General features: G+C 37.6%; 1 protein-coding gene across 5 annotated transcripts in view; it reads right to left on the minus strand.

Annotated features, from left to right (window-relative positions):
• Positions 1-23,654, minus strand: part of SLCO1C1 (solute carrier organic anion transporter family member 1C1) — an 86,723-nt gene extending 63,069 nt beyond the window's left edge. Inside the window, exons 1-3 of one of the 5 annotated variants that reach the window (XM_015471233.3) lie at positions 23,222-23,641; positions 12,362-12,515; positions 10,835-10,976 (exon numbers count right to left, since the gene is read on the minus strand). In XM_015471233.3, coding sequence (XP_015326719.2) covers positions 10,835-10,976; positions 12,362-12,490 — 271 coding nt within the window. In that variant the 5' untranslated portion in view covers positions 12,491-12,515; positions 23,222-23,641. Of the gene's footprint in view, positions 1-10,834; positions 10,977-12,361; positions 12,516-23,221 lie in introns of those variants that run through there. The other 4 variants (XM_005206940.5, XM_005206939.5, NM_001191509.3 and 1 more) reach the window with 4 other exon arrangements.
• Between the last annotated feature and the right edge of the window lie 525 nt (positions 23,655-24,179).

The following is a 24,179-nucleotide window of genomic DNA, read 5'->3' on the forward strand; positions in this document are numbered from 1 at the left end:
GAAAAACCTGAACTCTACCTGATAAGAGGCTCAGCATTGACAATTCTGAGGGATGAAAATTCCAGAAGGATCCAGTGATTAAGGGCCCCCACACTTTTGTGAGCTTTACTTCAAGAGCTCAATTAGGTTTCATAGTGATATCAAATAATAAATTTTTTGTGCTTCCAGCATGGGGAGGGAAAAGGGAACCATTTGAAATATTCCAGGGCACTCTGTTTATTTATTTATATTTGTTAAGAAAGCCTGCTTTTAGAGGGAAGTAGTAACCAGAGGAGACAGGGATCAAGACCATTCCCATAGAAAAGAAATGCAAAAAAGCAAAATGGCTGTCAGGGGAGGCCTTACAAATAGCTGTGAAAAGAAGAGAAGCGAAAAGCAAAGAAGAAAAGGAAAGATATAAACATCTGAATGCAGAGTTCCAAAGAATAGCAAGAAGAGATAAAAAAGCCTTCTTCAGCGATCAATGCAAAGAAATAGAGGAAAACAACAGAATGGGAAAGACTAGGGATCTCTTCAAGAAAATCAGAGATACCAAAGGAACATTTCATGCAAAGATGAGCTCGATAAAGGACAGAAATAGTATGGACCTAACAGAAGCAGAAGATATTAAGAAGAGGTGGCAAGAATACACAGAAGAACTGTACAAAAAAGATCTTCATGACCCAGATAATCACGATGGTGTGATCACTGACCTAGAGCCAGATACCCTGGAATGTGAAGTCAAGTGGGCCTTAGAAAGCATCACTACGAACAAAGCTAGTGGAGGTGATGGAATTCCAGTTGAGCTATTCCAAATCCTGAAAGATGATGCTGTGAAAGTGTTGCACTGAATATGCCAGCAAATTTGGAAAACTCAGCAGTGGCCACAGGACTGGAAAAGGTCAGTTTTCATTCCAATCCCAAAGAAAGGCAATGCCAAAGAATGCTCAAACTACTACACAATTGCAGTCATCTCACACGCTAGTAAAGTAATGCTCAAAATTCTCCAAGCCAGGCTTCAGCAATATGTGAACCGTGAACTTCCAGATGTTCAAGCTGGTTTTAGAAAAGGCAGAGGAACCAGAGATCAAATTGCCAACATCCTCTGGATCATAAAAAAAGCAAGAGAGTTCCAGAAAAACATCTATTTCTGCTTTATTGACTATGCCAAAGCCTTTGACTGTGTGGATCACAATAAAATGTGGAAAATTCTTCAAGAGATGGGAATACCAGACCACCTGATCTGCCTCTTGAGAAATTTGTATGCAGTTCAGGAAGCAACAGTTAAAACTGGACATGGAACAACAGACTGATTCCAAACAGGAAAAGGAGTTTGTCAAGGCTGTATATTGTCACCCTGTTTATTTAACTTATATGCAGAGTACATCATGAGAAATGCTGGACTGGAAGAAACACCAACTGGAATCAAGATTGCTGGGAGAAATATGAATAACCTCAGATATGCAGATGACACCACCCTTATGGCAGAAAGTGAAGAGGAACTCAAAAGCCTCTTGATGAAAGTGAAAGTGGAGAGTGAAAAAGTTGGCTTAAAGCTCAACATTCAGAAAACGAAGATCATGGCATCCTGTCCCCCCACTTCATGGGAAATAGATGGGGAAACAGTGGAAACAGTGTCAGACTTTATTTTTCTGGGCTCCAAAATCACTACAAATGGTGACTGCAGCCATGAAATTAAAAGGCGCTTACTCCTTGGAAGGAAAGTTATGACCAACCTAGATAGCATATTCAAAAGCAGAGACATTACTTTGCCAACAAAGGTCCGTCTAGTCAAGGCTATGGTTTTTCCTGTGGTCATGTATGGATGTGAGAGTTGGACTGTGAAGAAGGCTGAGCACTGAAGAATTGATGTCTTTGAACTGTGGTGTTGGAGATGACTCTTGAGAGTCCCTTGGACTGCAAGGAGATCCAACCAGTCCATTCTGAAGGAGATCAGCCCTGGGATTTCTTTGGAAGGAATGATGCTAAAGCTGAAACTGCAGTATTTTGGCCACCTCATGCGAAGAGTTGACTCATTGGAAAAGACTCTGATGCTGGGAGGGATTGGGGGCAGGAGGAGAAGGGGACAACAGAGGATGAGATGGTTGGATGGCATCACTGACTCAATGGATGTGAGTCTGAGTGAACTCCGGGAGTTGGTGTTGGACAGGGAGGCCTGGCGTGCTGTGATTCATGGGGTTGCAAAGAGTCGGACATGACTGAGGGACTGATCTGATCTGATCTGATCTGAGTAACCAGAGTCTAACCTGCTGGGGCATTATCAGAGCCCAGCTGACCTGGGCGAAGGGAGATACCCAACTCCAGCCATTCTAGCTATCCTGTCCCACCAATGAGGGGTTGGGGGACTGAAAAGCACACCTGAAGTTCACGGTCCAGAGGCACAGACTCACTAAGAGCCGAAGACCCATAGGACCATAGAATGCTTTCTCTCCCTCATATATTACCATCACATTACTAAAGGCCTATTTATAGCAGTTCCTTTCATCCAGTACATCTTTTCTGGCTATGAAGGAAAAAAAAAAGGACATACTGAAATTAAAAAGAAAAACTTTTGAAAGAGACAGAGAGAGCATCAGAATCAGATATGGCAGAGATTTCAGAGTTGGTAGACTAGAAATGTAAGACAACTATAATTAAGATGCCAAGATCTTTAATGGAAAAAGTAAACAGCTTGCAAGAACAAATGGGCAATGTAAATCAGAGAGATGTAAATTCTGAGAAAGATCCATAAACAAAAATTTTAGAGAACAGAAACACAGTAATGGAAGTAAAGAATATCTTTGATTATCTTGTTGGAGATAGTTGAGGAAATAATCTCTGACTTGAAGATATTTCAGTAGAAAACACCAAAACAGAAAAGTGAAGGGCAAAAGACTGAAAAAAAATTCCAGAATATCCAAGGATGTGGAGCTATAGAAGATGTAACATACAGGTAATGGAAATTCTAGAAAGAGAAGAAAGAGACAAAGGAATAGAAGAAATATTTTTAAAAATAACAACTAAGAATTTCTATCAAATTAATGTCAGACACCAAACCACAGATCTAGAAAGCTATGAGAACAATGAGCAGGATAATTGCCAAAAACTATAAACCAGATATGTCATTTTCAAACTATAGAAAATCAAATATGACATAATTTCTTAGAAAAAGCCAACCTTACCTATAGGGGAGGAAAATAATTATATCTTACTTCTCCTCCAAAACCATGCAAATAGGAAAGGAGTATAGAAAGAATTTCAAAGTGTTGAGAGAAAAAAATCCACCAACCTAAAGTTCTGTACCCTGCAGTTATCCTTCAGAAGCAAAGAGAAAATACTATATCACACAAATATTGAGGAAATGGTTCTAGTAGACCTGCCTTGAATGAAATGTTAAAAGAAGTTCTTTAGAGAAAAAAGAATAATAAAGTTCAGAAACTCAGATCTCAGATAAAGAAAGGATGAGCTTCAGAGAAGACTTAAGTAAAGATGGGCTTCCCTCTTAGCTCAGTTGGTAAAGAATCTGCCTGCAATGCAGGGGTCCTGGGTTTGATTCCTGGGTCAGGAAGACCCCCTGGAGAAGAAAATGGCAACCCACTCCAGTATTCTTGCCTGGTGAATCCCATGGACAGAGGAGCCTGGCAGGCTACAGTCCATGGGGTTGCAAGAGTCAGACATGACTTAGTAACTAAAGAGAAAAAGAGATAAGTGCAGATAAATTTAAAACTTTTATTTTTCTTATTTGCAATAAGTCTAGCAGATAACAGTTCAAAATAATATCAAAATGTTTTCAGTGATGTATTCTTATGTATGCATGTTTTCTTATATATAAGTGAAATAAAATGATTAATTACAGTGATACAAAGGATGAGAAGGAAGAATTCAAATCGAAAGATATAATCTACCAAAACTCACATAGAAAGAAACAGATAATCTGAATACACCTATATCTATTAAAAAACCTGAACCAATAGTTAATATTCTACCAATACAGAAAGTACAATATCCAGATAGATTCACTGTGAACTTTTCCAAACAATTAATGAAGAAATTATACTAATTCTATACAACCTCTTTCAGAAGATAGAGAGGCAATACCTCCTAATTCTTTGAGGGTAACACTGCCCTAATACCAACACCAGAAAAGGCATTACAAGAAAAGAAAACAAACTAAAATGTCTCCTGAACATAGGAGCAAAAATTGTCAACAACATAATAGCAAATCAAATCCAACAATATACAGAAATAATTATACATTAAGACCAAGCAGGACTTATCCCAGGTATTCAGGGCTGTTTCAGCAATAGAAAATCAATTAATGTAATCCATCACATCAACAGGTTAAAGAAGAAAAATCACATGCTCATATCAATATGTGCAGAAAAAACATTTGGCAAAATTCTACAACCAATCATGATTAAAAAAAAAAAAAAACCTACATGAACTTGAAAGATAGAGGAATGTCCTCAAGTTGATTTTTTAAAAAAAACCACCAAAAAGCATAGCTAATATCATAATTAATGGTAAGAAATTCAAAGTTTTTCCACTAAGATCAGGCACGAGGCAAGCATGTGTCCTCTTAAATTGCTTTTCAATATTGTACAGGGAGTCCAACTAAATGCAATAGAACAAGAAAAGGAAGTAAAGGTATACAGATTTGAAAGGAAGAAATAAAACTGTCTTTCTTCCCATAGGACATGATCATCTCTGTAGAAAGTCTGAAAAAATTAACAAAAGAACTCCTGTAACTAATATGTGACTATAGAAGGGTTGTAGGATACAAAGTTAATACACAAAAGTCAATTATTTTCTAGTATGCCAGCAGTGAACAACTGGAGTTTAAAAACATATCATTTACATTAGCACCTCCTAAAATAAGTATAAATTTAACAAAATATGTACAAGATCTACATGAAGAGAACTATAAAACTCTGACTAAAGAAATCAACTAACTCAATACATGGAGAGAGATTATATCCCACATCCACAGATAGGAAGACTCAGTATTGTCAAGACATCAGTTCTTTCCTATTTGATCTATGTATTCAATGCAATCTCAATCAAAACCACAGCAAGTTATTTGTGGATAGTGACAAACTGATTCTAAAGTTTACATGGAGAAGTAAAATACCTAGGCAGCCAGCAGTAAAATACCTATAATAGTCAACAAAATATTGGAGAAAAAAATGTTGGACAGACACCACCCAATTTCAAGACATGCTATAAAGCCATAGTAATGAAGACAGTGTGACATTGGTGAAAGAAAAAACAAACAGATACATAGAACATAATAGACAGTCCAGAAAAGACCTACATGAATTGTAGTTAACTAGTCTTTGAGAAGGGAGCAAAGGCAACACAATAAAGCAAAGATAGTCTTCTCAATAAGTGGTTCTGGAAGAACTTGATCCACATGCAAAAAAAAAAAACAACAAAAAATCCTGAATCTAGACACAAACTTTAGTTTTCACAAAAATAAACTCAAAATGGATTACAGATCTAAATGTAAAATGTAAAACTCTAATACTTCTAGAATATAATGTAGAAAACCTAGATGACCCTGGGTGTAACTGTTAGCCACTCAGTTGTGTCCCACTCTTTGCGACCCCATGGACTGTAACTCATAAGGCTCCTGTGTCCATGGGATTTCCCATACAAGAATATCGGAATGGGTTGCCATTCCCTCCTCTAGGGGATGTTCCTGACCCAGGGATTGAATCTGGGTCTCCTGCATTGGTAGGCAGATTCTTTATCATCTGAGCCATCAGGGAAGACCCTAGGTTTGGTGATGACTTTTTAGAAATAACACCAAAAGCACAATCCATGAAAGAAAAAAATTATAAGCTAGATTTTATTAAAATTAAAATTTTCTGCTCTATGAAAGACAATGTTAAGAAACTTAAAAGACAAGCCACATACCAAGAGAAGATATTTGAAAAAGCCATATCAGATAAAGGACTGTTATCCAAAATACATGAAGAATGCTTAAAATCTAACAATAAGAACACAAACAACTTGTTTAAAACGTGGGCTAAATACCTTGACAGATCACCAAAGATACACCGATGGCAAATAAACACAGAAAAGAGATATTCAAGTTTGCATGTCATCAGAAAACTACAAATTAAAAAAAAAAAATGAAACACCACTACATATCTATTAGAATGGCCAAAATCTAGAACATTAAATTGTGCAGAGGGTGTGGAGTAACAAGAACTCTCATTTGTTGTTGAGCTCTCATTCCAAATGGTATAGCCACTTCGGAAGATAATTTGGCAGTGTCTTACAAAACAAAACATATTCTTCCCGTAAGACCAGCAAGTATGCTCCAATGTATTTCCTCCATAGAGTTGAAAACTTATGTCCATACAAAAATCTGCACATGTTTGTAATAGTTCTATTCATAATTGCCAAAACTTGGAAGCAATCAAGAAGTCCTTTAGCAGATGAATAGACTAAAGTCCATCTGGAAAATGCATTATTATTCAGTGCTAAAAAAATTATTTACCCAATATGAAAAGACATGTAAGAACTTTAAATGCTTATTGCCATGTGAAAAAAGCCAATCTGAAAAAGCTACATACTGTGTGCTTCCAAATATATAACATTCTGACATAGGCAAAACTATGGAGACAGTTAAAAGGTCAGTAGTTACCAAGGGATGGTGGGTAAGGATGGATGGATAGGCAGAGCACAGAGGATTTTTAGGGCACTGACAGTGTCTGTATGATACTATGATAGTGGATACATGTCATTATACGTTTTCAATCCCATAGACTACATAACACCAACAGCGAACCTTAATGTAAACTCTGGACTCTGAGTGATAATGAGGTGTCATTGTATGTCATCAACTATAATGAATGTCCCACTCTGGTGGGGGATGTGGATAATGCGGGAGGCTATGAATGTGTGCAGGTAGAGGGTATATGAGAAATCTCTATCTGCTCACTCTTGTTGTGAACCCAAAACTGCCTTAAAAAGCAAAAGCTTTTACATATTTAGAAGAAAACACCTGGGAAAATATTTGTAATGATTAATATCTAGAAATATTAGTAGGTCTTAATATAGATAAAATTTTACTTTCCTGGCCATTGTTTGAGAAAGAGTCCTTTGGGGAAAACCAGTATACTTGGGAAGAAACGGAATGTCCAGCATGTGGATATTAGATGATAATGACAATTGATATTAGAGATAAATGAAATTGTTCTCTAAAAAATAATTGAATAATTTAAAGCTAGAGACAGAGGGTAGGAATGGGTCCAGAACACTGGAAGGAAGGAATGTGGAGAGAAACAAAGGAATGAATTAAAATTATAGTCAGGAAACCCACTTTTCTGGAAAACTAGGGCTTGCAATTAACTAGAGCAATCCCTTGATGTTTGGGATAAAGTTTTGCAATGGAAGTAAGAGGACTTTTATTGCATCTAATCCAGTAAACAATTTCTATCCTTCGAATGCTCTGGAAGGGTTAATATGAATTTAGACTCAGGGTCCTTTTTCACTTCCTATGTAACGTTAGTATCCTCTATTAAATATACATCCTCTCAAGTTTTGCACTGGGGTCTGGGAATCTAAGAGTAAGTTTGAAACAGATTCTAAGTTTCTTTAGCTCTAAAATGTTTTTATACTATAACCTAGAGTAAGCAATAATCAAAGAAATATTTCATGTGTAATTTTATATCTGTGTATTTCTTCTTCTTTCTGTAAATCTAATTTATTCTTTTGATCTGCATCAGTTTCCTCTTTGTACTTGTTTCTTCTCTTGATGCAGTGTTACCTTTACCTTGACTCTCCATGGCCTTTTTTGTTATTTTTGGCTGTGCTGGGTCTTCATTACTGTGTGCCGGCTTTCTCTAGTTGCGGCAAGCAGAAGCTAGTCTCTAGTTGTAGGGCACAGGCTTCCCATTGTGTGGTAGCTTCTCTTATTGTGGGGCATGAACTCTAGGGCATGCAAGCTTTAGTAGTTGTGGCTCCCAGGCTCAGTTGCCCCAAGGCATGTGAAATCTTCCTTGAGCAAGGATTGAAACCACATCCCCTGCATTTGAGGTAGATTCTTAACCACTGGATCACCAGGGAAGTTCATCCATGGTTTTCCATTCTATTTGGGGTTGTAGGTAGGGCAGGCATCAAAGAATGCATCTACTAACCAGACCTATCTAAGGCAGGGGTCCCATAAACCCCAGGGCCATGGACTAGTACTAGTCTGTGGCCTATTAGGAACGGGGGACATAGCAGGAGGTGAGCACTGGACAAGTGAGTGAAGCTTCATCTATATTTACAGGAAGCTCCCCATTGCTCACATTACTGCCTGAGCTCAGGAAAATAAGCTCAGGGCTCCCACTGATTCTGCATTGTGGTGAGGTATACAGTAATTTCATTATATATCACAATATAATAATAATAGGTATAAAGTGAACAATAAATGTAATATACTTATTGCAATGTAATCATCTCAAAACCATTCCCCCCACCCCATCCATTCATGGAAAAATTGTCTTCCATGAAACTGGTCCCTGTTGCCAAAAAGGTTGGGAACCACTGACCTAAGGAGTTTACACAAGGGAGTGATACAATCAGATGTTTCATAAACTTGTTACACAGATGAATAGCATTAACATTGTATTGAAACTTGTTAGATATGCAGGACCTTACTTCCTTTCCTACAGAATCAGTCTATGCATTTTAACAAAATTGTCCAGTCATTCGTGTGAATGTTAATGTTTGACTAGCACTGATCCAAGACATTTTTTTCTGATAAGGTGATGAAAGATGGATTTGGGAAGCAAAAATCTGAAGGTAAAAGATTACCTATATACTCTCTTCATTCTTACTGTGTTATTTAGCGTGCATGCTCAGTCACTAAGTCATGTCCAGCTCTTTGCAACCCCAGGGACTGTAACTCACCAGTCTTCTCTGTCCATGGGATTTTCCAGACAAGAACATTACAGTGGGTGGCCATTTCCTTCTCAAGTTATTTAGGGTAAGAACTGAAATACATAGTATGAACTTGTATGATCAGGTCACCCAAGACAACTGTTCTCTTGCTCTCTGCACATCCCCTGTCCAACCATGGCATGCTTCAGTTACACCCTACTCACATGACTGACCTTCCTATATACTTGCCCCTCCAGCTACTGATTATTCTAACTTCAGATCAGAACATCTCCACAGAATAGCTTATCAAAGGGGCAATGAGGGGGTGTGTCTCCTACTGGTCCTGGGAAACAAATGAGCCAACCTGAAATGAATTCCCCCTATGAATGGTAAGCTCCCCGCTCCTCCCCTGGAGCAAAGACTACCACCATGTCTTCCTGCCTGCCCTCTTCTTCATACACGGTGGGGCGTTGCTCCAGGGCATTGCTTCAGACAGGTAAGGCTTCTCAGTTAAACCGTTGATGTCTCTGTCACTGACTCCAGGCTCTATGTCTTCAGTTAGAGACTTAGGAATATGGTGGGGGTGGTGGGGTGGGGGGAGGAAGGAGAGGGTGAGATGTATGGAGAAAGTAACATGAAAACATATATTACCATATGTAAAATAGATAGCCAATAGGAATTTGCTTTATGACTCAGGGAACTCAAACCGGGACTCTGTAACAACTTAGAGGGGTCAGATGGGGAGAGAGGTGGGAGGGAGGTTCAAGAGGGAGAGGAAGTATATATACCTGTGGCTGCTTCACATTGATGTACAGCAGAAACCAACACAAGACTGTAAAGCAATTATTCTTCAATTAAAAAAAAATCTTAAAAAAAAAGCTAGGCCAAGTACAGGGCTTGCTAGCCTATGACCCAACAGAATGAAAAAAGTAATTGTTGAAGAGTTGAAAAATATTTCTTCACTCTTCTAAAGGTTCAAGTGAAGCCGAACCTGGAGCCATTATTATAGCACGTTACTTGAATTTCAATAGGCAGTAAGGATCACAGAGGCTACTAATTTGTTTATTTCAACCAAAGATCAAAGACTCTTAGTTTATCAGTTTAGGAAGAAGAGTAAGTGGGATTACACTCTTTAAAATACTTCCAAAACAGTGACTAAAATCTCTTGGTCTTTTCAAGTCCTAAGAGGAAGTATAGAGTTGGTGGCTAACCAAAGACCCCAGAGAGTAGAATTTTTGGTTCCTGCTTTGCTCTAGTGTTGTTGTTAATAGAATTCCTTTATCTTGTTTCTAGGCCACTGGGCAGAAACACTCCTTTTATGGCTTAGCTTTTTCTTAAATTATCACAATACATTTTTATTGTAAAAATTTTATTGTAATAATTCAAAGACCTCCTTTGAATTCTTCCAAATTTTGAATCACAGGGCTTCCAGAATATAACTTTTGTAAAGATGTTTCCTATATACTTCTAACTCAAAATACCAGCAGCATTTCACCCTCTCTCCTTGAAAAAAATCTCACTCTGATTGAAAATGTGTGTGAGTCATATGATAGAGAAAATCTGGGACAGGACGTTAATTGTTTACTTGGAGAGAACAAATTGCCTGGTAGCACAGGGCTTCCCAGGTGGCTCTGTGGTAAAGAATCCACCTGCAGTGCAACAGACCTGGGTTCGATCCCTGGATCGGGAAGATTCCCTGAGGAATGAAATAGCAACCCACTCTAGTATTCTTGCCTGGGAAATTCAGTGGACAGAGGAGCCTGGTGGGCTACAGTCGCTGGAGTCACAAAAGAGTCGGACATGGCTGAGCACGTATGTACACATTGTAGCCCAAGGCCGTGGCAAATTATGTCCAAAATCTTACACATAAAGTCTGATTTTACACATACAGCAGATAACAATGTGCAGTGAGGATGTCCTTCAGTCATGCCTAGAAACTTTGTACTTAAAAGTAAAGTCAGGTATCTGTAATACATACCAATTTCAAAACTACCATCAATAATGCCCACCAGTGAAGAAGGGATATCAAACCTTCTCTCTATCTGAGTGATGGTGCTCTTCAGATAGCCTTCTGCCAGTGCTTTGGCAAAGTATACGAAAGACAGGGCACCCAAGAACACCTGGAAAATATGACAGGTCACACTTAGTCTAAATCCAGCCTGACCTAAAACTGGAAATTTGATAAACAAAGAGACAAACACAAACCAAGAACCATGGAACAAGCTTGTTACCATCGATGATTTCATTCAAGCACAGTAACAGTCTTCTTCCCACCTCAAGCTCAGGTGAAGTTCTAAAAATTCAAATTTTCTTAGAAGTAATAGATTTTCATTTATAATGTATATCGAATTTCTTTTTTCCCTTTCACCTCCCCTCCGCAAAGGATATTTAAAGGTGTCTTGGCTTTGAAAAGAAAATCCATTGCTTGGGGAAGCAGAAGGAGGAAGGAGCCATTGAAAGGTAAGAAAATAAAAACCATAAACTAGACACTTAACATGTTATCACAAGTCTATTACTCATGACTGTATTTCACAAGGATGGTACATGTTCCAGCAGGAACACAATAGACTGAGAAGTAGAACTACTATTCCTAGTGATTAAGTTCGTATTAAAGTTAAATCAACACTCAGATTCTTATTCAATGAACAAAATATTTGTTTGATATCTGGCTTGTGTGTTTTGTTTTTCCTGGGTCTGTGATGGAGTATCCATAGGTAGATTATATGGAAAAAGCATTGAATATGTTTGATGTGAAGAAGGTACAGGAACTTGGAGACACATTGAGTTCCATTTAAAAGGGAATTCTGTCCCTTACCATGTGAGTAGGAAAGTCAAAATTTTTGTTTATAGAACAGGAATAAAATGGATGTTTTGTAGATTAAATGTTGCAACTGTGCATAGCATAGTAACTGATCATTGGTAGATATTTAATAAATAATAGTTTCTTTTACCTCTCTTCTTTCTGTTTAGGAGGGACATTCAAGTAAGCCAGAAAAGTAATTAGAAATTTAACCTGCATGGTCAAGCAAAGATTGCTTTTGCTGTCTGGCAAAATGTGATTTTCATAAATGTCATCTAAGATCACTTTTTATTTTTCATTTTAAACTCTGTATTTTGTACAGGGGTATAGCTGATTAAGAGTTTCAGGTAGAGAGCAAAGGGACTCGGCCATGTATGTATTCTCTCCCAAACTTCCTTCCCAACCAGGCTGCCATATAACATTGAGCAGAATTCCATGTGCTATAGAGTAGGTCCTTGTTGATTATCCATTTTAAGTATAGCAATGCATACATGTTCATTTCAAACTCCCTGACTATCCCTCCCGCCATCCTTCCCCCTGGCAACCATGAGTTAAGATTATTTTTTAAAATGGAAAAAATTTCTCACTTGTAGTTACAATGTGTAGAAAATATCTGGATCGGGAGCCAAGAGCATGACTCTATCAAATTCTCTGACACTCTTCAGTTAACCACTTAGGGTTGTTAATCTCTTAATTGCTTGTTACCTTTAGTTGACCACAGCAGGGTTGTTTCTCCTCTGGGGAGGGATATTCTGTTTGAAAAGAAAGCCTCCCAACAGGTTGCATGGAATTTTTGCTGAATAACCGGATATTTTCTTTGGATGAAGTGTCCATTTTGAAAAAGTTCCTTGATTCTGATCTGTCAAAGTTGATTTTTAAAGTAAAAAAAAAAAAAAAATTAGTACACATCCAGTTTTAATTTCCATGCAGTTTGTGAAACAATGATTTTATTTCACAGTAGATCACAATTCTGTAGACATAACACTATGTGAAGCTCCCTTATTTTACCACAGTAAGTTGGCAAAGTTTTTCAATTAAAATCGACCAGGATAACTGATTAAGTAATCCTGCTATTGGGAGTCTGTAGCCAGCATTCTTTCTCAATCCCTCCAGTAAGCCTCATTATAGCAAAGAATAAATTTAAATGTTGCCTTTGGAATAAATAAAGAGGGAGAATTTTGCTAACTTTGTGGTCTTGCCAACTAAAACTAGAGGCAAGCAGGAAGTGAGGAAGAGGAATTCAGCCATTTGAATATTGATTCATTGGAATTAAGTCTTTAAAACCTTTAAATCTATTATCTTTGTGGAATGAATAGAAAAGACTGATGCCCCTGGTAGATGCCTACAATACACTGTGACTCCTGTAAGGCTGTAGCATCCAAAGGAAGTCTTAAAACATGGGTGGGGGGAGAAGGGGACCACTCTGTGTAACATTGTAGTTTGACAAATAGGGAAGCTGCATGATTTATGCCTCAGGCTTAGTTTTCATTCAGGCCCAAGTAGTCTTTGGTGTGCTTTTAAGTAAGATACCTCCTTTCCTGAGTCTAATTTCCCACCCTCCTTTGTCCTTACCAAATTTTTCACAGGTTCATATACTCTAAACTTTTCTTTTGATTCTCATCACTATTTACATATCCTATGCCCCCACTTCTTTAGGATTCCATATAGCTCACTGCCTGCCTGCTAAAGTGATCTTAGTGAAGGGATTTAGAAATAAAATAACTTCTGGATCACCCTAATGTTTATTTGATGATGTATTTATACATAAATAGAGATTTTCTATATTCTCATCACATTAAAAGAATGACATTAGGGATAAAACTCAACATTCTGTGGTAGAAATTTAAAATGATTTTATATGTGTATTACTTTGCCTTTATGTAATGATTGTTCTATGTCTATCCAATCTCATCTTTCATAGTTTGAATTCATAGATAGTATCTCCAGCTGACTTAGTGGTAAAGAATCTGCCTGCCAGTGTAGGAGATGCGGGTTCAATCCCTGGCTTCGGAAGAGCTCCTGGAAGAACGCATGGCAACCCACTCTAGTATTCTTGTCCATGGAGAAGAGTACAAAGAATACTCCATGGAGAATCCCATGGACAAAGAAGCCTGATGGGCTACAGTCCATGGCGTCTCTGAGCCAGGTGGGCTATGGTCCATGGCACACAACAGTCCGTGGGGACACAATCGAGCTACTGATCACCCACATGCATGTGTATATTACCTTGACTTTATGTAATGCTTGTTCTATGATACTCAGTATCATCTTTCATAGTTTGATTTCCTAGATAGTATCTTAAATTGAAAAATCAAGAAATAGCAGTGAACAGATTGTATTTTGAGATATGGAGTTAAATAACAGAAGAAAGACCTAAAAGATTTAAAAGTGGACGGGGTTTTCTCCAGGGAATGAGAAATGGGTTGAGAAGGGTAGGTCAAGGACTTGTTTTTGTTTTAAACTTGCTATTATACTTTTAGATTATTCAATTTCATAAACATGCATAAATTTAACTTTTTAAAAATGGATAAAGGAAAGTGAGGAAAACAAAAAATTTTAAAGCCAAAAAATAAACAAAGAGCAGAGAATTCTAAACAAGAGCAAAAGACAAAGACACAAGAACACAATATTTGTAAGATCTAAACACAGATGTTTAGGAGAATACAAAATAAAAATTATGGAAATTATATAGAAATAACTTTAAGGTCTTTCCAAAATGGATAACTTTCTAGCAAATATAAGTCGCTATATTGATACAAACCAGGAGAAAAACACAGCTAAGGAAGACAGTAACAAAAATACTCTAAACCTAGCCCCTAAATAAAAAAAGTAAGATTAGATGATGTAACAGGGGTGCTTTATCAAGGAATATCCTTTAAGGAAAAATAGTAGATAATGGAAACAGATGCTAATAGTCTCTATTCATTTGACCAAAGCCAGAATCATCTTGATAACAAAATCTCATTAAGACAGCACCAAAAATGAAAAGAACCAACTTAGAGATGCCAAAACCCTAAATAAAATACTAGAAAATACAATTAATTAAAATTCTATAATTAACATTAAAATATATAACAATTGATTAATATTAGGAACTTTTCACCTATATCATCATATTAAAAATTTTAAAGGTTACATGTATAATATATCAAGACATCACATTGTATACCTTACATATATACAATCTTTATTGTCAATCATATTTCAATAAAGCTGAAAAATTCAAAATAAAAAATAATAATAATATGCTTCAGAAGATGCAGCATATCAGGTGATATAAAGTTCAATAGGCATTCATGATTTTAAAATTTTTAAGAAATTGAATACATAGATATTCTTTTTTACCGTTTGATACCAACAGCCAGCTTCTTTTTTTTTTTGTCAAATAGTCCTTTTTATTTTTTTAATATAAAATTTTTTATTTTAATTGGAGGCTAATTACTTTACAATATTGTATTGGTTGAAACATGTATAATATCATATATGAAACGTATTGCCAGTCCAGGTTCGATGCAGGATACAGGATGCTTGCGGCTGGTGCACTGGGATGACCCAGCCAGCTTCTTATAACCACTTAATCATTAAAACTAGCTTTTCAGAATGACATTTTGCCAGAACAGTGAAAGAACATTTGTGAAGCATTGAGTTAAATAGGTATCTTTACTACAAAAATACCTTTAATTAAACCCCTGTAGAGACATATTACTTTTAAAAGATTACCTAAATGTCCACAAATTACGGTGTACTCACATAGGAAATCTTTGAAATCATTAGAAATTAGTGTAAAGAAGTGAATATAGAAATATAAAACTATTTTTATTACAGAGTTGATTTTAAAAATACAGTGTTTAAAAACAATATATATATGTATAAAACACTACTTTATAATAGAAACACATACATCCACTGGTGTGTATACATAGAAACAAAGCTACAGAAAGTTTATAGAGAACAGATTAGGGAAAGAAAAGATGGCAGAGGAGTAGGTAGACAACAGTACACCTCTTTTCATTAATGCATCAGGAATACACCTTCAGATGCAGATCTTGCACAGCACCAGCTGAGAACAGGCAGGAGTCCCTGACCACCAGAAAGGAGTATATAGATCCACACAAATCTCAGTAATATGCAGGAAGGAAGGGGAAAAGAAGAGAAGAGTGAGCGAACTGGACCTGCACCCAGGGTGTGGGGGAGCTGAAAACAAGGGCAAGACCACCACTTTGAGGCAATAGATTGGAACCAAGGGGAAGGCTGTTGGAGAGTAGAGGAGCTGATCTGTGACAGTCTGAATGGAGTGAGAGTCACATAGATGATCTGTGCTGCAGGCCTACATACCCTGGTCACGTATGCAAGTCCACTGGAACATGCAGCAGTCGGGCGCTGGAGCACAGGGACTGGAGAGCAATCCCAGGGTGAGGACTGCTGTTGACTGTGGGGAGACGGCCCGAGGGAATGGGAGGGAGATAGTGGCAGGGAATACCTTCGGAGGAAAGTGGGGCAGCCAATGGGTGCAGGGTGCTACTGCTGAGTCACACGCAGGGGTGGAGCCATCACTGTAGCCTCTGGTTGGTTTCCTGACCAGAGATGAGGCCTGAGCCTGTGGCATGGGAACACTGAGTCTGGAACACTGCACTGACAGAGAACTCCTGACCCCAGGGAGTATTAATTAGTGAGAACTCTCTTGAAGACCTCCACCTGTATCCAAGACCTGGCAGCACTCCATGTAGGATGCCTCACCCAAACAAGGAAGACAAGAACATAAATCCGATTGTCAGCAGATAGGCTTCCCACAGACACCCCAAAACACACCACCTCACATAGTGCTGCCCATCAGAGGGAAAGAAAACCCTCTTCCACCAGAACACAGGCACAGTGTCCATGAAGCCCAAAATGAAGCCTACTCAAGCCATTAGAACAGCCTCACCCACTGAGGGCAGAGACAAAAACCAAGAGGAACTAAGACCCTATAGCTTAGGGAAAGGAGACCTAAAACAGAGTAAGATAGATAAAATGAAAAAGAAACACTGCGCAAATGAAGGAACAAGGTAAAAGCCCACAAAACCAAATAAATGAAGGGAAAGAGGCAAACTACCTGAGAAAGAATTCAGAGTAATGATAGTAAAGATGATGCAAACTCTCAAAAGTAGAATGGAGAAAATTATTTAACACATTTAACAAGGACCTAGAAGAAATAAAAGAGTGGACAGTGACAAACAACCCAATTACTAAAATTAAAAATACTCTAAAAGGAATCAATAGCAGAATAATTAAGGCAGAAGAATGGATAAGTGAGCTGGAAAATTTGCTGTTGTTCAATTGCTAAGTCATATCTGACTTTTTACAACCCCATGAACTACAGAATGCCATGCATCCCTGTCCTTCACTGTCTCCCTGAGTATGCTCAAACTCATGTCCATTGAGTCAGTCATGTCATCCAACCATCTCATCCTCTGTCACCTACTTCTTCTCTTGCCCTCAATTTTTCCCTGCATCAGGGTCTTTTCCAATGAGTCAGGTCTTTGCTACAAGTAGGCAAAATATTGAAGCTTCAAAGTATTGGAGCTGGAGTATTCAAAGTATTGTAGCTGGAGTATTCAAAGTATTGGAGCTGGAAGATAGAATATTGGAGATAACTGCTGAAGAGCAGAATATAGGAAAAAAAAGAATGAAAAGAATTGAGGATAGTCTCAAGAGTCTCTGGAGCAATATTAAACAGACCAACATTTGAATTATAGGGTCCCAGAAGAAGAGATAGAAAAGAAAATGGCAACCCACTCCAGTATTCTTGCCTGGAGAATTCCAGGGACAGAGGAGCCTGGTGGGATGCCATCTATGGGGTCGCACAGAATCGGACATGACTGAAGCGAATTAGCAGCAGCAGCAGCAGCAGAAGAGAAAATGAAAGGGTCTGAGAAAACTTGTGAAAAGATTATAGTCAAAAATGAAGTCCAAGAAGCACAGTGAGTCCCATACAGGATAAACCCAAGGAGAAACATGCTGAGACACATATTAATCAAACTAACAAAAATTAAATCCAAGGAAAAATATTAAAAGCAGCAAGGGAAAAGCAAAAAGTAATATAAAAGGGAACCCCCATACAGTCAACAGCTGATCTTTCAACAGAAACTCTGCAGGCCAGAAGGGAATGGCAGGATATATTTAAAGTAATGAAAGGGAAAAATCTATAACCAAGATCACTCTTCCCAGCAAGGATTTCATGAAAAATTGATGGAGAAATCAAAATCTTTACAAACAAACAAAAGCTAAGAGATTTAGTATCATCAAACTAGCTTTACAACAAATGCTAAAGGGACTTCTATAGGAAGGATACACAAAAGAAGGAAAAGTTCTATAGAAACAAACTAAAAGAAATTAACAAAATGTCAATAGAAACATATGTATCAATAACTACTTTAAATGTAAATAGATTAAAGTAGAAAGCCAAAAGCACGGACTGGCTGAATGGATAAAAAAACAAGACCTATACTATCTACAAAAGACTTTTCAGACATAGAGACACATACAGACTGAAAGTAAGAGGGTGGAAAAGAACAGTCTACACAAGTGGAAATCAAAAGAAAGCTGGAGTAGCAATTCTTGTACCAGGGACAATAGACCTTAAAATAAAGCATGATATAAGAGATAAGGAAGGACACTATATAAAGATCAAGAGGTCAACCAAAGAATGTAACAAATGTAAATGTTTATGCACAAAACATAGGAGCAGCTTATTATATAAGGCAAATACAGATGTAAAAGGGAGAGATTACAACAGACAAAGCAAAAATACAAAGGATCAATGGAGACTATCACAAGCAACTATATGCCAATGCAGTGGATAACCTGGAAGAAATGGACAGATTCTTAGAGAAGTTCAACTTGCCAAGACTGAACTAGGAAAAAAGAAATTTTGAACAAGCCAATCACAAGCACTGAAATCAAAGCTTTGATCCAAAATCTCCCCCCAAAAAACAAAAGCCCAGGGCCAGATGGCTTCGCAGGTGAATTCTGTCAAATGTTTAGAGAAGAGCTAACACCTATATTCTCTTACAAACTCTTCCAAAACATTGTGGAGGAAGGAATACTTCTAAACTCATTCTATGAGGCCACCATCACCCTGATACCAAAGCCAGACAAAGACATCCCCCAAAAGGAAAATTATAGGCCAATATCACGGATGAACATGATGCAAAATTTTTCAACAAAATTCTAGCCAACAGAACCCAACAACACATTAAAAAGATCACACACCATGATCAAGTTGGGTTTATCCAAGGGATGCAAGAATTTTCAATATATGCAAATCAATCAGTGTGGTACACCATATTAGCAAATTGAAAGATAAACATCATATGATAATCTGAGTACATGCATAAAAAGCTTTTGATAAAATTCAACATCTATTTATGAGAAAACTCTTGAGAAAATGTGGCATGAAAGGAACCTACCTCAACTACAATAAAGGCCGTATATGATAAACCCACAGCAAATATTATTCTCAATGGTACTGAAACCATTTCTTCTAAGATCAGGAACTAGACAAGGGTGCCCACTCTCACCACTATTATGCCATATAGTTGGAAGTCCTATCCATTGCAATCAGAGATGAAAATGAAATAAAAGGAATACAGATGGGAAAAGAAGTAAAACTCTCACTGTTCGCAGATGACATGATACTATACTAGTGCCACCTGGGAAGCCCAATAATATACATAGAAAACCCTAAAGATACTATCGGGAGATTACTAGAGCTAATCAGTGAATTTAGTAAAGTTGCAGAATACAAAATCAATACACATAAATCCCTTGCATTCCTATACCCTATAAATAAAAACCCAGAGAAATCAAGATATCAATCCTATTCACCATAATAAAAATATCTAGGAATAAACTCACCCAAGGAGACAAAAGAGCTGTATACAGAAAACTATACATACTGATGAAAGAAATCAAAGAAGACATGAACAAATGGAAAGTATATCATGTTCTTGGATCAGAAGAATGAATATTGTGAAAATGATTATACTGCCCTTTCGCAATTTGTAGGGAAACACTAAAGACCCCAAACAGCCAAAGAAATCTTGAGAAATAAAAATGGAGATGGAGGAATCAGGCTTCCTGATTTCAGACTATACTACAAAACTACAGCAACCAAGACAGTATGGCACTGGCATAAAAACAGAAACATAGACCAATGGAGGGCTTCCCAGGTGGTGCTAATGGTAAAGAACCCACTGCCAATGCAGGCAGATATAACACATGCAGTTTTGATCCCTAGGCTGGAAAGATCCCCTGGAGGAGAGCATGGCAACCCACTCCAGTATTCTTGCCTAGAGAATTCCATTGACAGAGGAACTGGCAGGTTAGGTCCATAGGGTTGCAAAGAGTCAGATATGACTGAAGTGACTTAGCAAGGGTAAAGACCAATGGAACAAGATAGAAAGCCCAGAGTTAAATCCATGGGTACCTTATCTTTGTTAAAGGAGGCAAGAATATATAATGGAGAAAAGATAGTCTCTTCAATAAATGGTCCTAAGAAAATGGTCAGCTATATATAAAAGAGTGAAATTAGAACACTCATAACACCTTACATAAAGATAAGCTAAGCAGAACACACTTTGACATAAATCACAGCAAGATTCTCTACAACTCATCTCCTAGAAAAATAGAAATATAAATAAATACATGGGACCTAATTAAACTTAAAAGCTTTGTACAGCAAAGGAAACCGTAAACAAAATGAAGACAGCCCTAAGAGTGGGAGAAAATAATTGCAAATAAAGACACTGAAAAAGGATTAATGTTCAAAATATATAAGCAGCTCATGCAGCTCAATATCAAAAAAACGACCCAATCAAAAAACAGGCAGAAGACCTAAACAGACGTTTCTCCAAAGAAGACATACAGAAGGCTAATAAACACATGAAAAATGCTCAACATTGCTTATTATTAGGGAAATTCAAATTAAAACTACAATGAGGTATCACATCACACTGGTCAAAATGGCTATCATTAAAAATCTCCAGCAAACAAATGATCGAGAGGATGTGGAGAAGAGGGAACCCTCTTGCACTGTTGGTGGGAATTTTGTAATTGGATACAGCCTTGATGGAGAACAGTACAGAGATTCCTTAAAAATCTAGGAATAAAATTAGCATATGACCTAGAAATCCCACTACTTGGCATATACCCTGAGAAAATCGTAATTGAAAAAGACACATGTGCCCCAGTGTTCACTGCAGCACTATTTACAATAGCAGGGCATGGAAGCAACCTACATGTCCTTCAATGGATGAACAGATAAAGAAGCTGTTGTACATATATACAACAGTGGAAAATTACTCAACCATAAAAAGCAATGAATTTTTGTCAGTTCTAGTGAGGTGGATGAACCTAGAGCTTATTATATAGAGTGAAATAAGTCAGAAAAAAAAAAAAAACAAATATCATGTTAACACAGATATATGGATTTTAGAAAAATGATATTGCTAAACATATTTGCAGGGCAGGAATAGAGATTCAGACATAGAGAACAGACTTATGGACACAGCAGGGAAAGGAGAGGGTGGGACAAATTGAGAGAGTATTATTGAAATACATAAAAATACATTGCCATATGTAAAGTAGATAGCTAATGGAAAGTCGCTGTATAATATAGGAAGCTCAGCCTGGCTCTGTGACAACCTAGAAGGGTGGGATGGAGTGGGAGGTGGGAGGGAGGTTCGAGAGGAAGGGGACATATGTATACCTATGGCTGATTCATGGTGATGTATGGCAGAAACCAAACAACATTATAAAGCAATGATCCTCCAATTAAAAATAAATAAATTTAAAAAATAGGTTAACACTTTATTTTTGGCTGGTGACATTGCAGATGACTTCTTAAAATGTTTTGTATGTCCATATTTTCTAATTTTTATATAATGAATATACATTTCCTATGTGAAAAAATATTTTAAATATTAAAGATATAGAAATATCACCCAGCAAGAAATATATACCAGAAAGATTTTAAAATACAAAATAAATAATATCAAATTTACCATGTAAAATGCAATTCTCTTCCACAAACTAAACTCTGTAATACACACTGGACTACTATTTTAGGAGTTCAGGTATATTTCTCATCAGTCATAATAGTAAAGTCAGTGACCAGAAATAATAAATTATTTAATAATAAAATACACTATTAGTTATGGTAAACATACATTGAAAAGACTCAAAGGGTCATATCTAGAATGCTAATGCTAAAGAGAGAAGAATGTTGAAAATAATATTAAAAACTTGGGACACCAAAACACATTGTCTTCTCTTTAGAGATGTTGACACAAAAATCACTCTCACTAGAATCCAAAGGGATAACAGAACAAGAGAATTCCTAACTGATGTTGTATTAAGGCAAAATAACATCTAGATCAAAATATTGACACTGTATAGTTTTACTGAAAAGACATTGTAGTCCTGATGGTTAATTTGCATATCCTCTCAAGTATAGTATGTTTCAAAGAGGCTACATTATTGAGAACTGAGCTTTTCATCTGTCTGTGAAAAGAAGAGGAAAGGCGATGCTCAGGGACATGAATGGAGAAATCCTCTGGGCTTACTAGTACACTTGCCCTCGCCCTGTCTCTCTCTCCATTAGCAATTGCAGAAATAGACTGAGGGCAGTTATTTAGCAGGACTTGCGTTTGGCAAATCCTTACTTTTTCTCGCACAACTTGAACAGATTTCCTCAAAGTTTCCCTTCAACACTCCGGGTTGGAGTATAATTCACTCTGGAGGCCAAAAAAAAAGGTAAATAGTTTTTCTTCATTTCAGTTCCAAAAATGGAATTCTCTGTTCACAGAGGTTTGGAAGATAATCAGTATTCCCATCTTGAAAAAGTGCAGGTGTGCTAGGAAGGTTGTAGCTGGATCCTGCAAATAGCCTGACTGCTGTGCCCTGATCTTGTTAACAGATTCCATCCAGTAGTCAGCCTCCACCAACCCCACAGAGAGAGTCAGAGAGGCAGCCACTCCCATCACTGTCTTGTTTTAGTCATCTCCCATGAGGAAAAGCCTTACACTAGCTTGTCTGGTGGACACCAGGATCCCTTCCTTCAGGAGGGAAAATAACCTCTAGGTACTTTCTAAGGAATATGCATTGTTTAGAAAGCGGATCCCCTCACTACAAGTAACTGTTTGTGTCAGATGCAGATTTAACAAATACTTTTTATGTTCCTGGTGATTTATATACTTTGTGCTAATCCTTAAAACAAGGTTAACACTTTAATTCTCGCTTTATACAAAAATCATATGACTCAGAGCAATTAAGGGACTTGTCCAAAATAACCCATAAAACATGCATCAGAGTCACAATTGGAACCCAGATCTGAGTTTCTGGGTTTATCTTCTTTAACCAGTTTCCTTTCCCATTTCCACCAGCCTTACAAGGGCCCCCACAAGTTTCATGAGAAGTGTTATGAGTAAGACATGTGCAGTGCAGAACACAAGGTTTATTGACCTCTCTCCTGTGAGACTCTGATATGATCATCATGAAATACGAAAGCAGAGAACCAGATCTTACCTGTAGGTGGAGATCAGATGGCCATTTCCCCTCCGTGTGCCCAGCAAGAGGCTGGACCACACTCAAGAACCTTAAGAAGCAGGTGGATCCTACAGCAGCTTTGAACAATTTTGTCAGGTGGGGAGAGCCTCGTTGGACACAGAGCAGATCAGGGCAAAGTGAAGATACAGGGCATGGTCTCACCCCTGGCCAGTTTCTTCTCTTTTCTCTTTCCTCTTGGCCTCTTTTCTCTGGCAGTCTGCAGGGAACAGGCCACGCTGGCAAAGCCACTGACGTGCATCTCAGCTCCCAGGGCACAGAAAGAGCTGAAGCCTTTGAGCCATTTCTTTGCAATTTGCTGCAAGTTTAAGGCCGCACGTGATAAAGCTTTCTTTATGGGAGAGAGTGAAAAAAGAAAAGACTACTTGTGATCTTACTTGCTGATTCCCAGAAAACAGAACTCTGCAGGGGGCAGAGGGTAAGGGAACAGAAGCAGGAGGAGGGACGGAAGTTTGTAACAAAGATCTCTCCTTCTCCTTCCAAGAAGTTTTTAAGCCAGCCGCTCCTTGAGGACATCACTGGAATTTTTTTTTTTTTAAAAGGTCCATGGTCTCAACCTCTGTATGGCTCTCTATGGTCTATTTCCCCATTGGGATTCTTTCTAGAATCTTCAGGGACCATGTATCAAGTCAGGATTAAGGCTCTGCAGAGTTGTTTACAGAAATAGTTAATTCTCAAAGAGACATGATCAATTGCTTAACACTCACAATTTTTATAAATCTTAAAACTAGGGGAGAAAAAGAAAAACATTGAATTTTTGGCATTCAGGAGTTCATTCTATGTAAATTCCAAAGAACTCTTTGCACTGAGAAATTTTACAATTCTAATAAATTCTTTTTTCAAGAGAACCATTTTAGAGGATTTTGAGCAGTATTAGCTTGCATGCACTTTAAACAATAAATGAATTTGTTGCCAGAAT

Source organism: Bos taurus, chromosome 5 (assembly GCF_002263795.3).
Source record: "Bos taurus isolate L1 Dominette 01449 registration number 42190680 breed Hereford chromosome 5, ARS-UCD2.0, whole genome shotgun sequence".
Lineage (NCBI taxonomy): Eukaryota > Metazoa > Chordata > Mammalia > Artiodactyla > Bovidae > Bos > Bos taurus.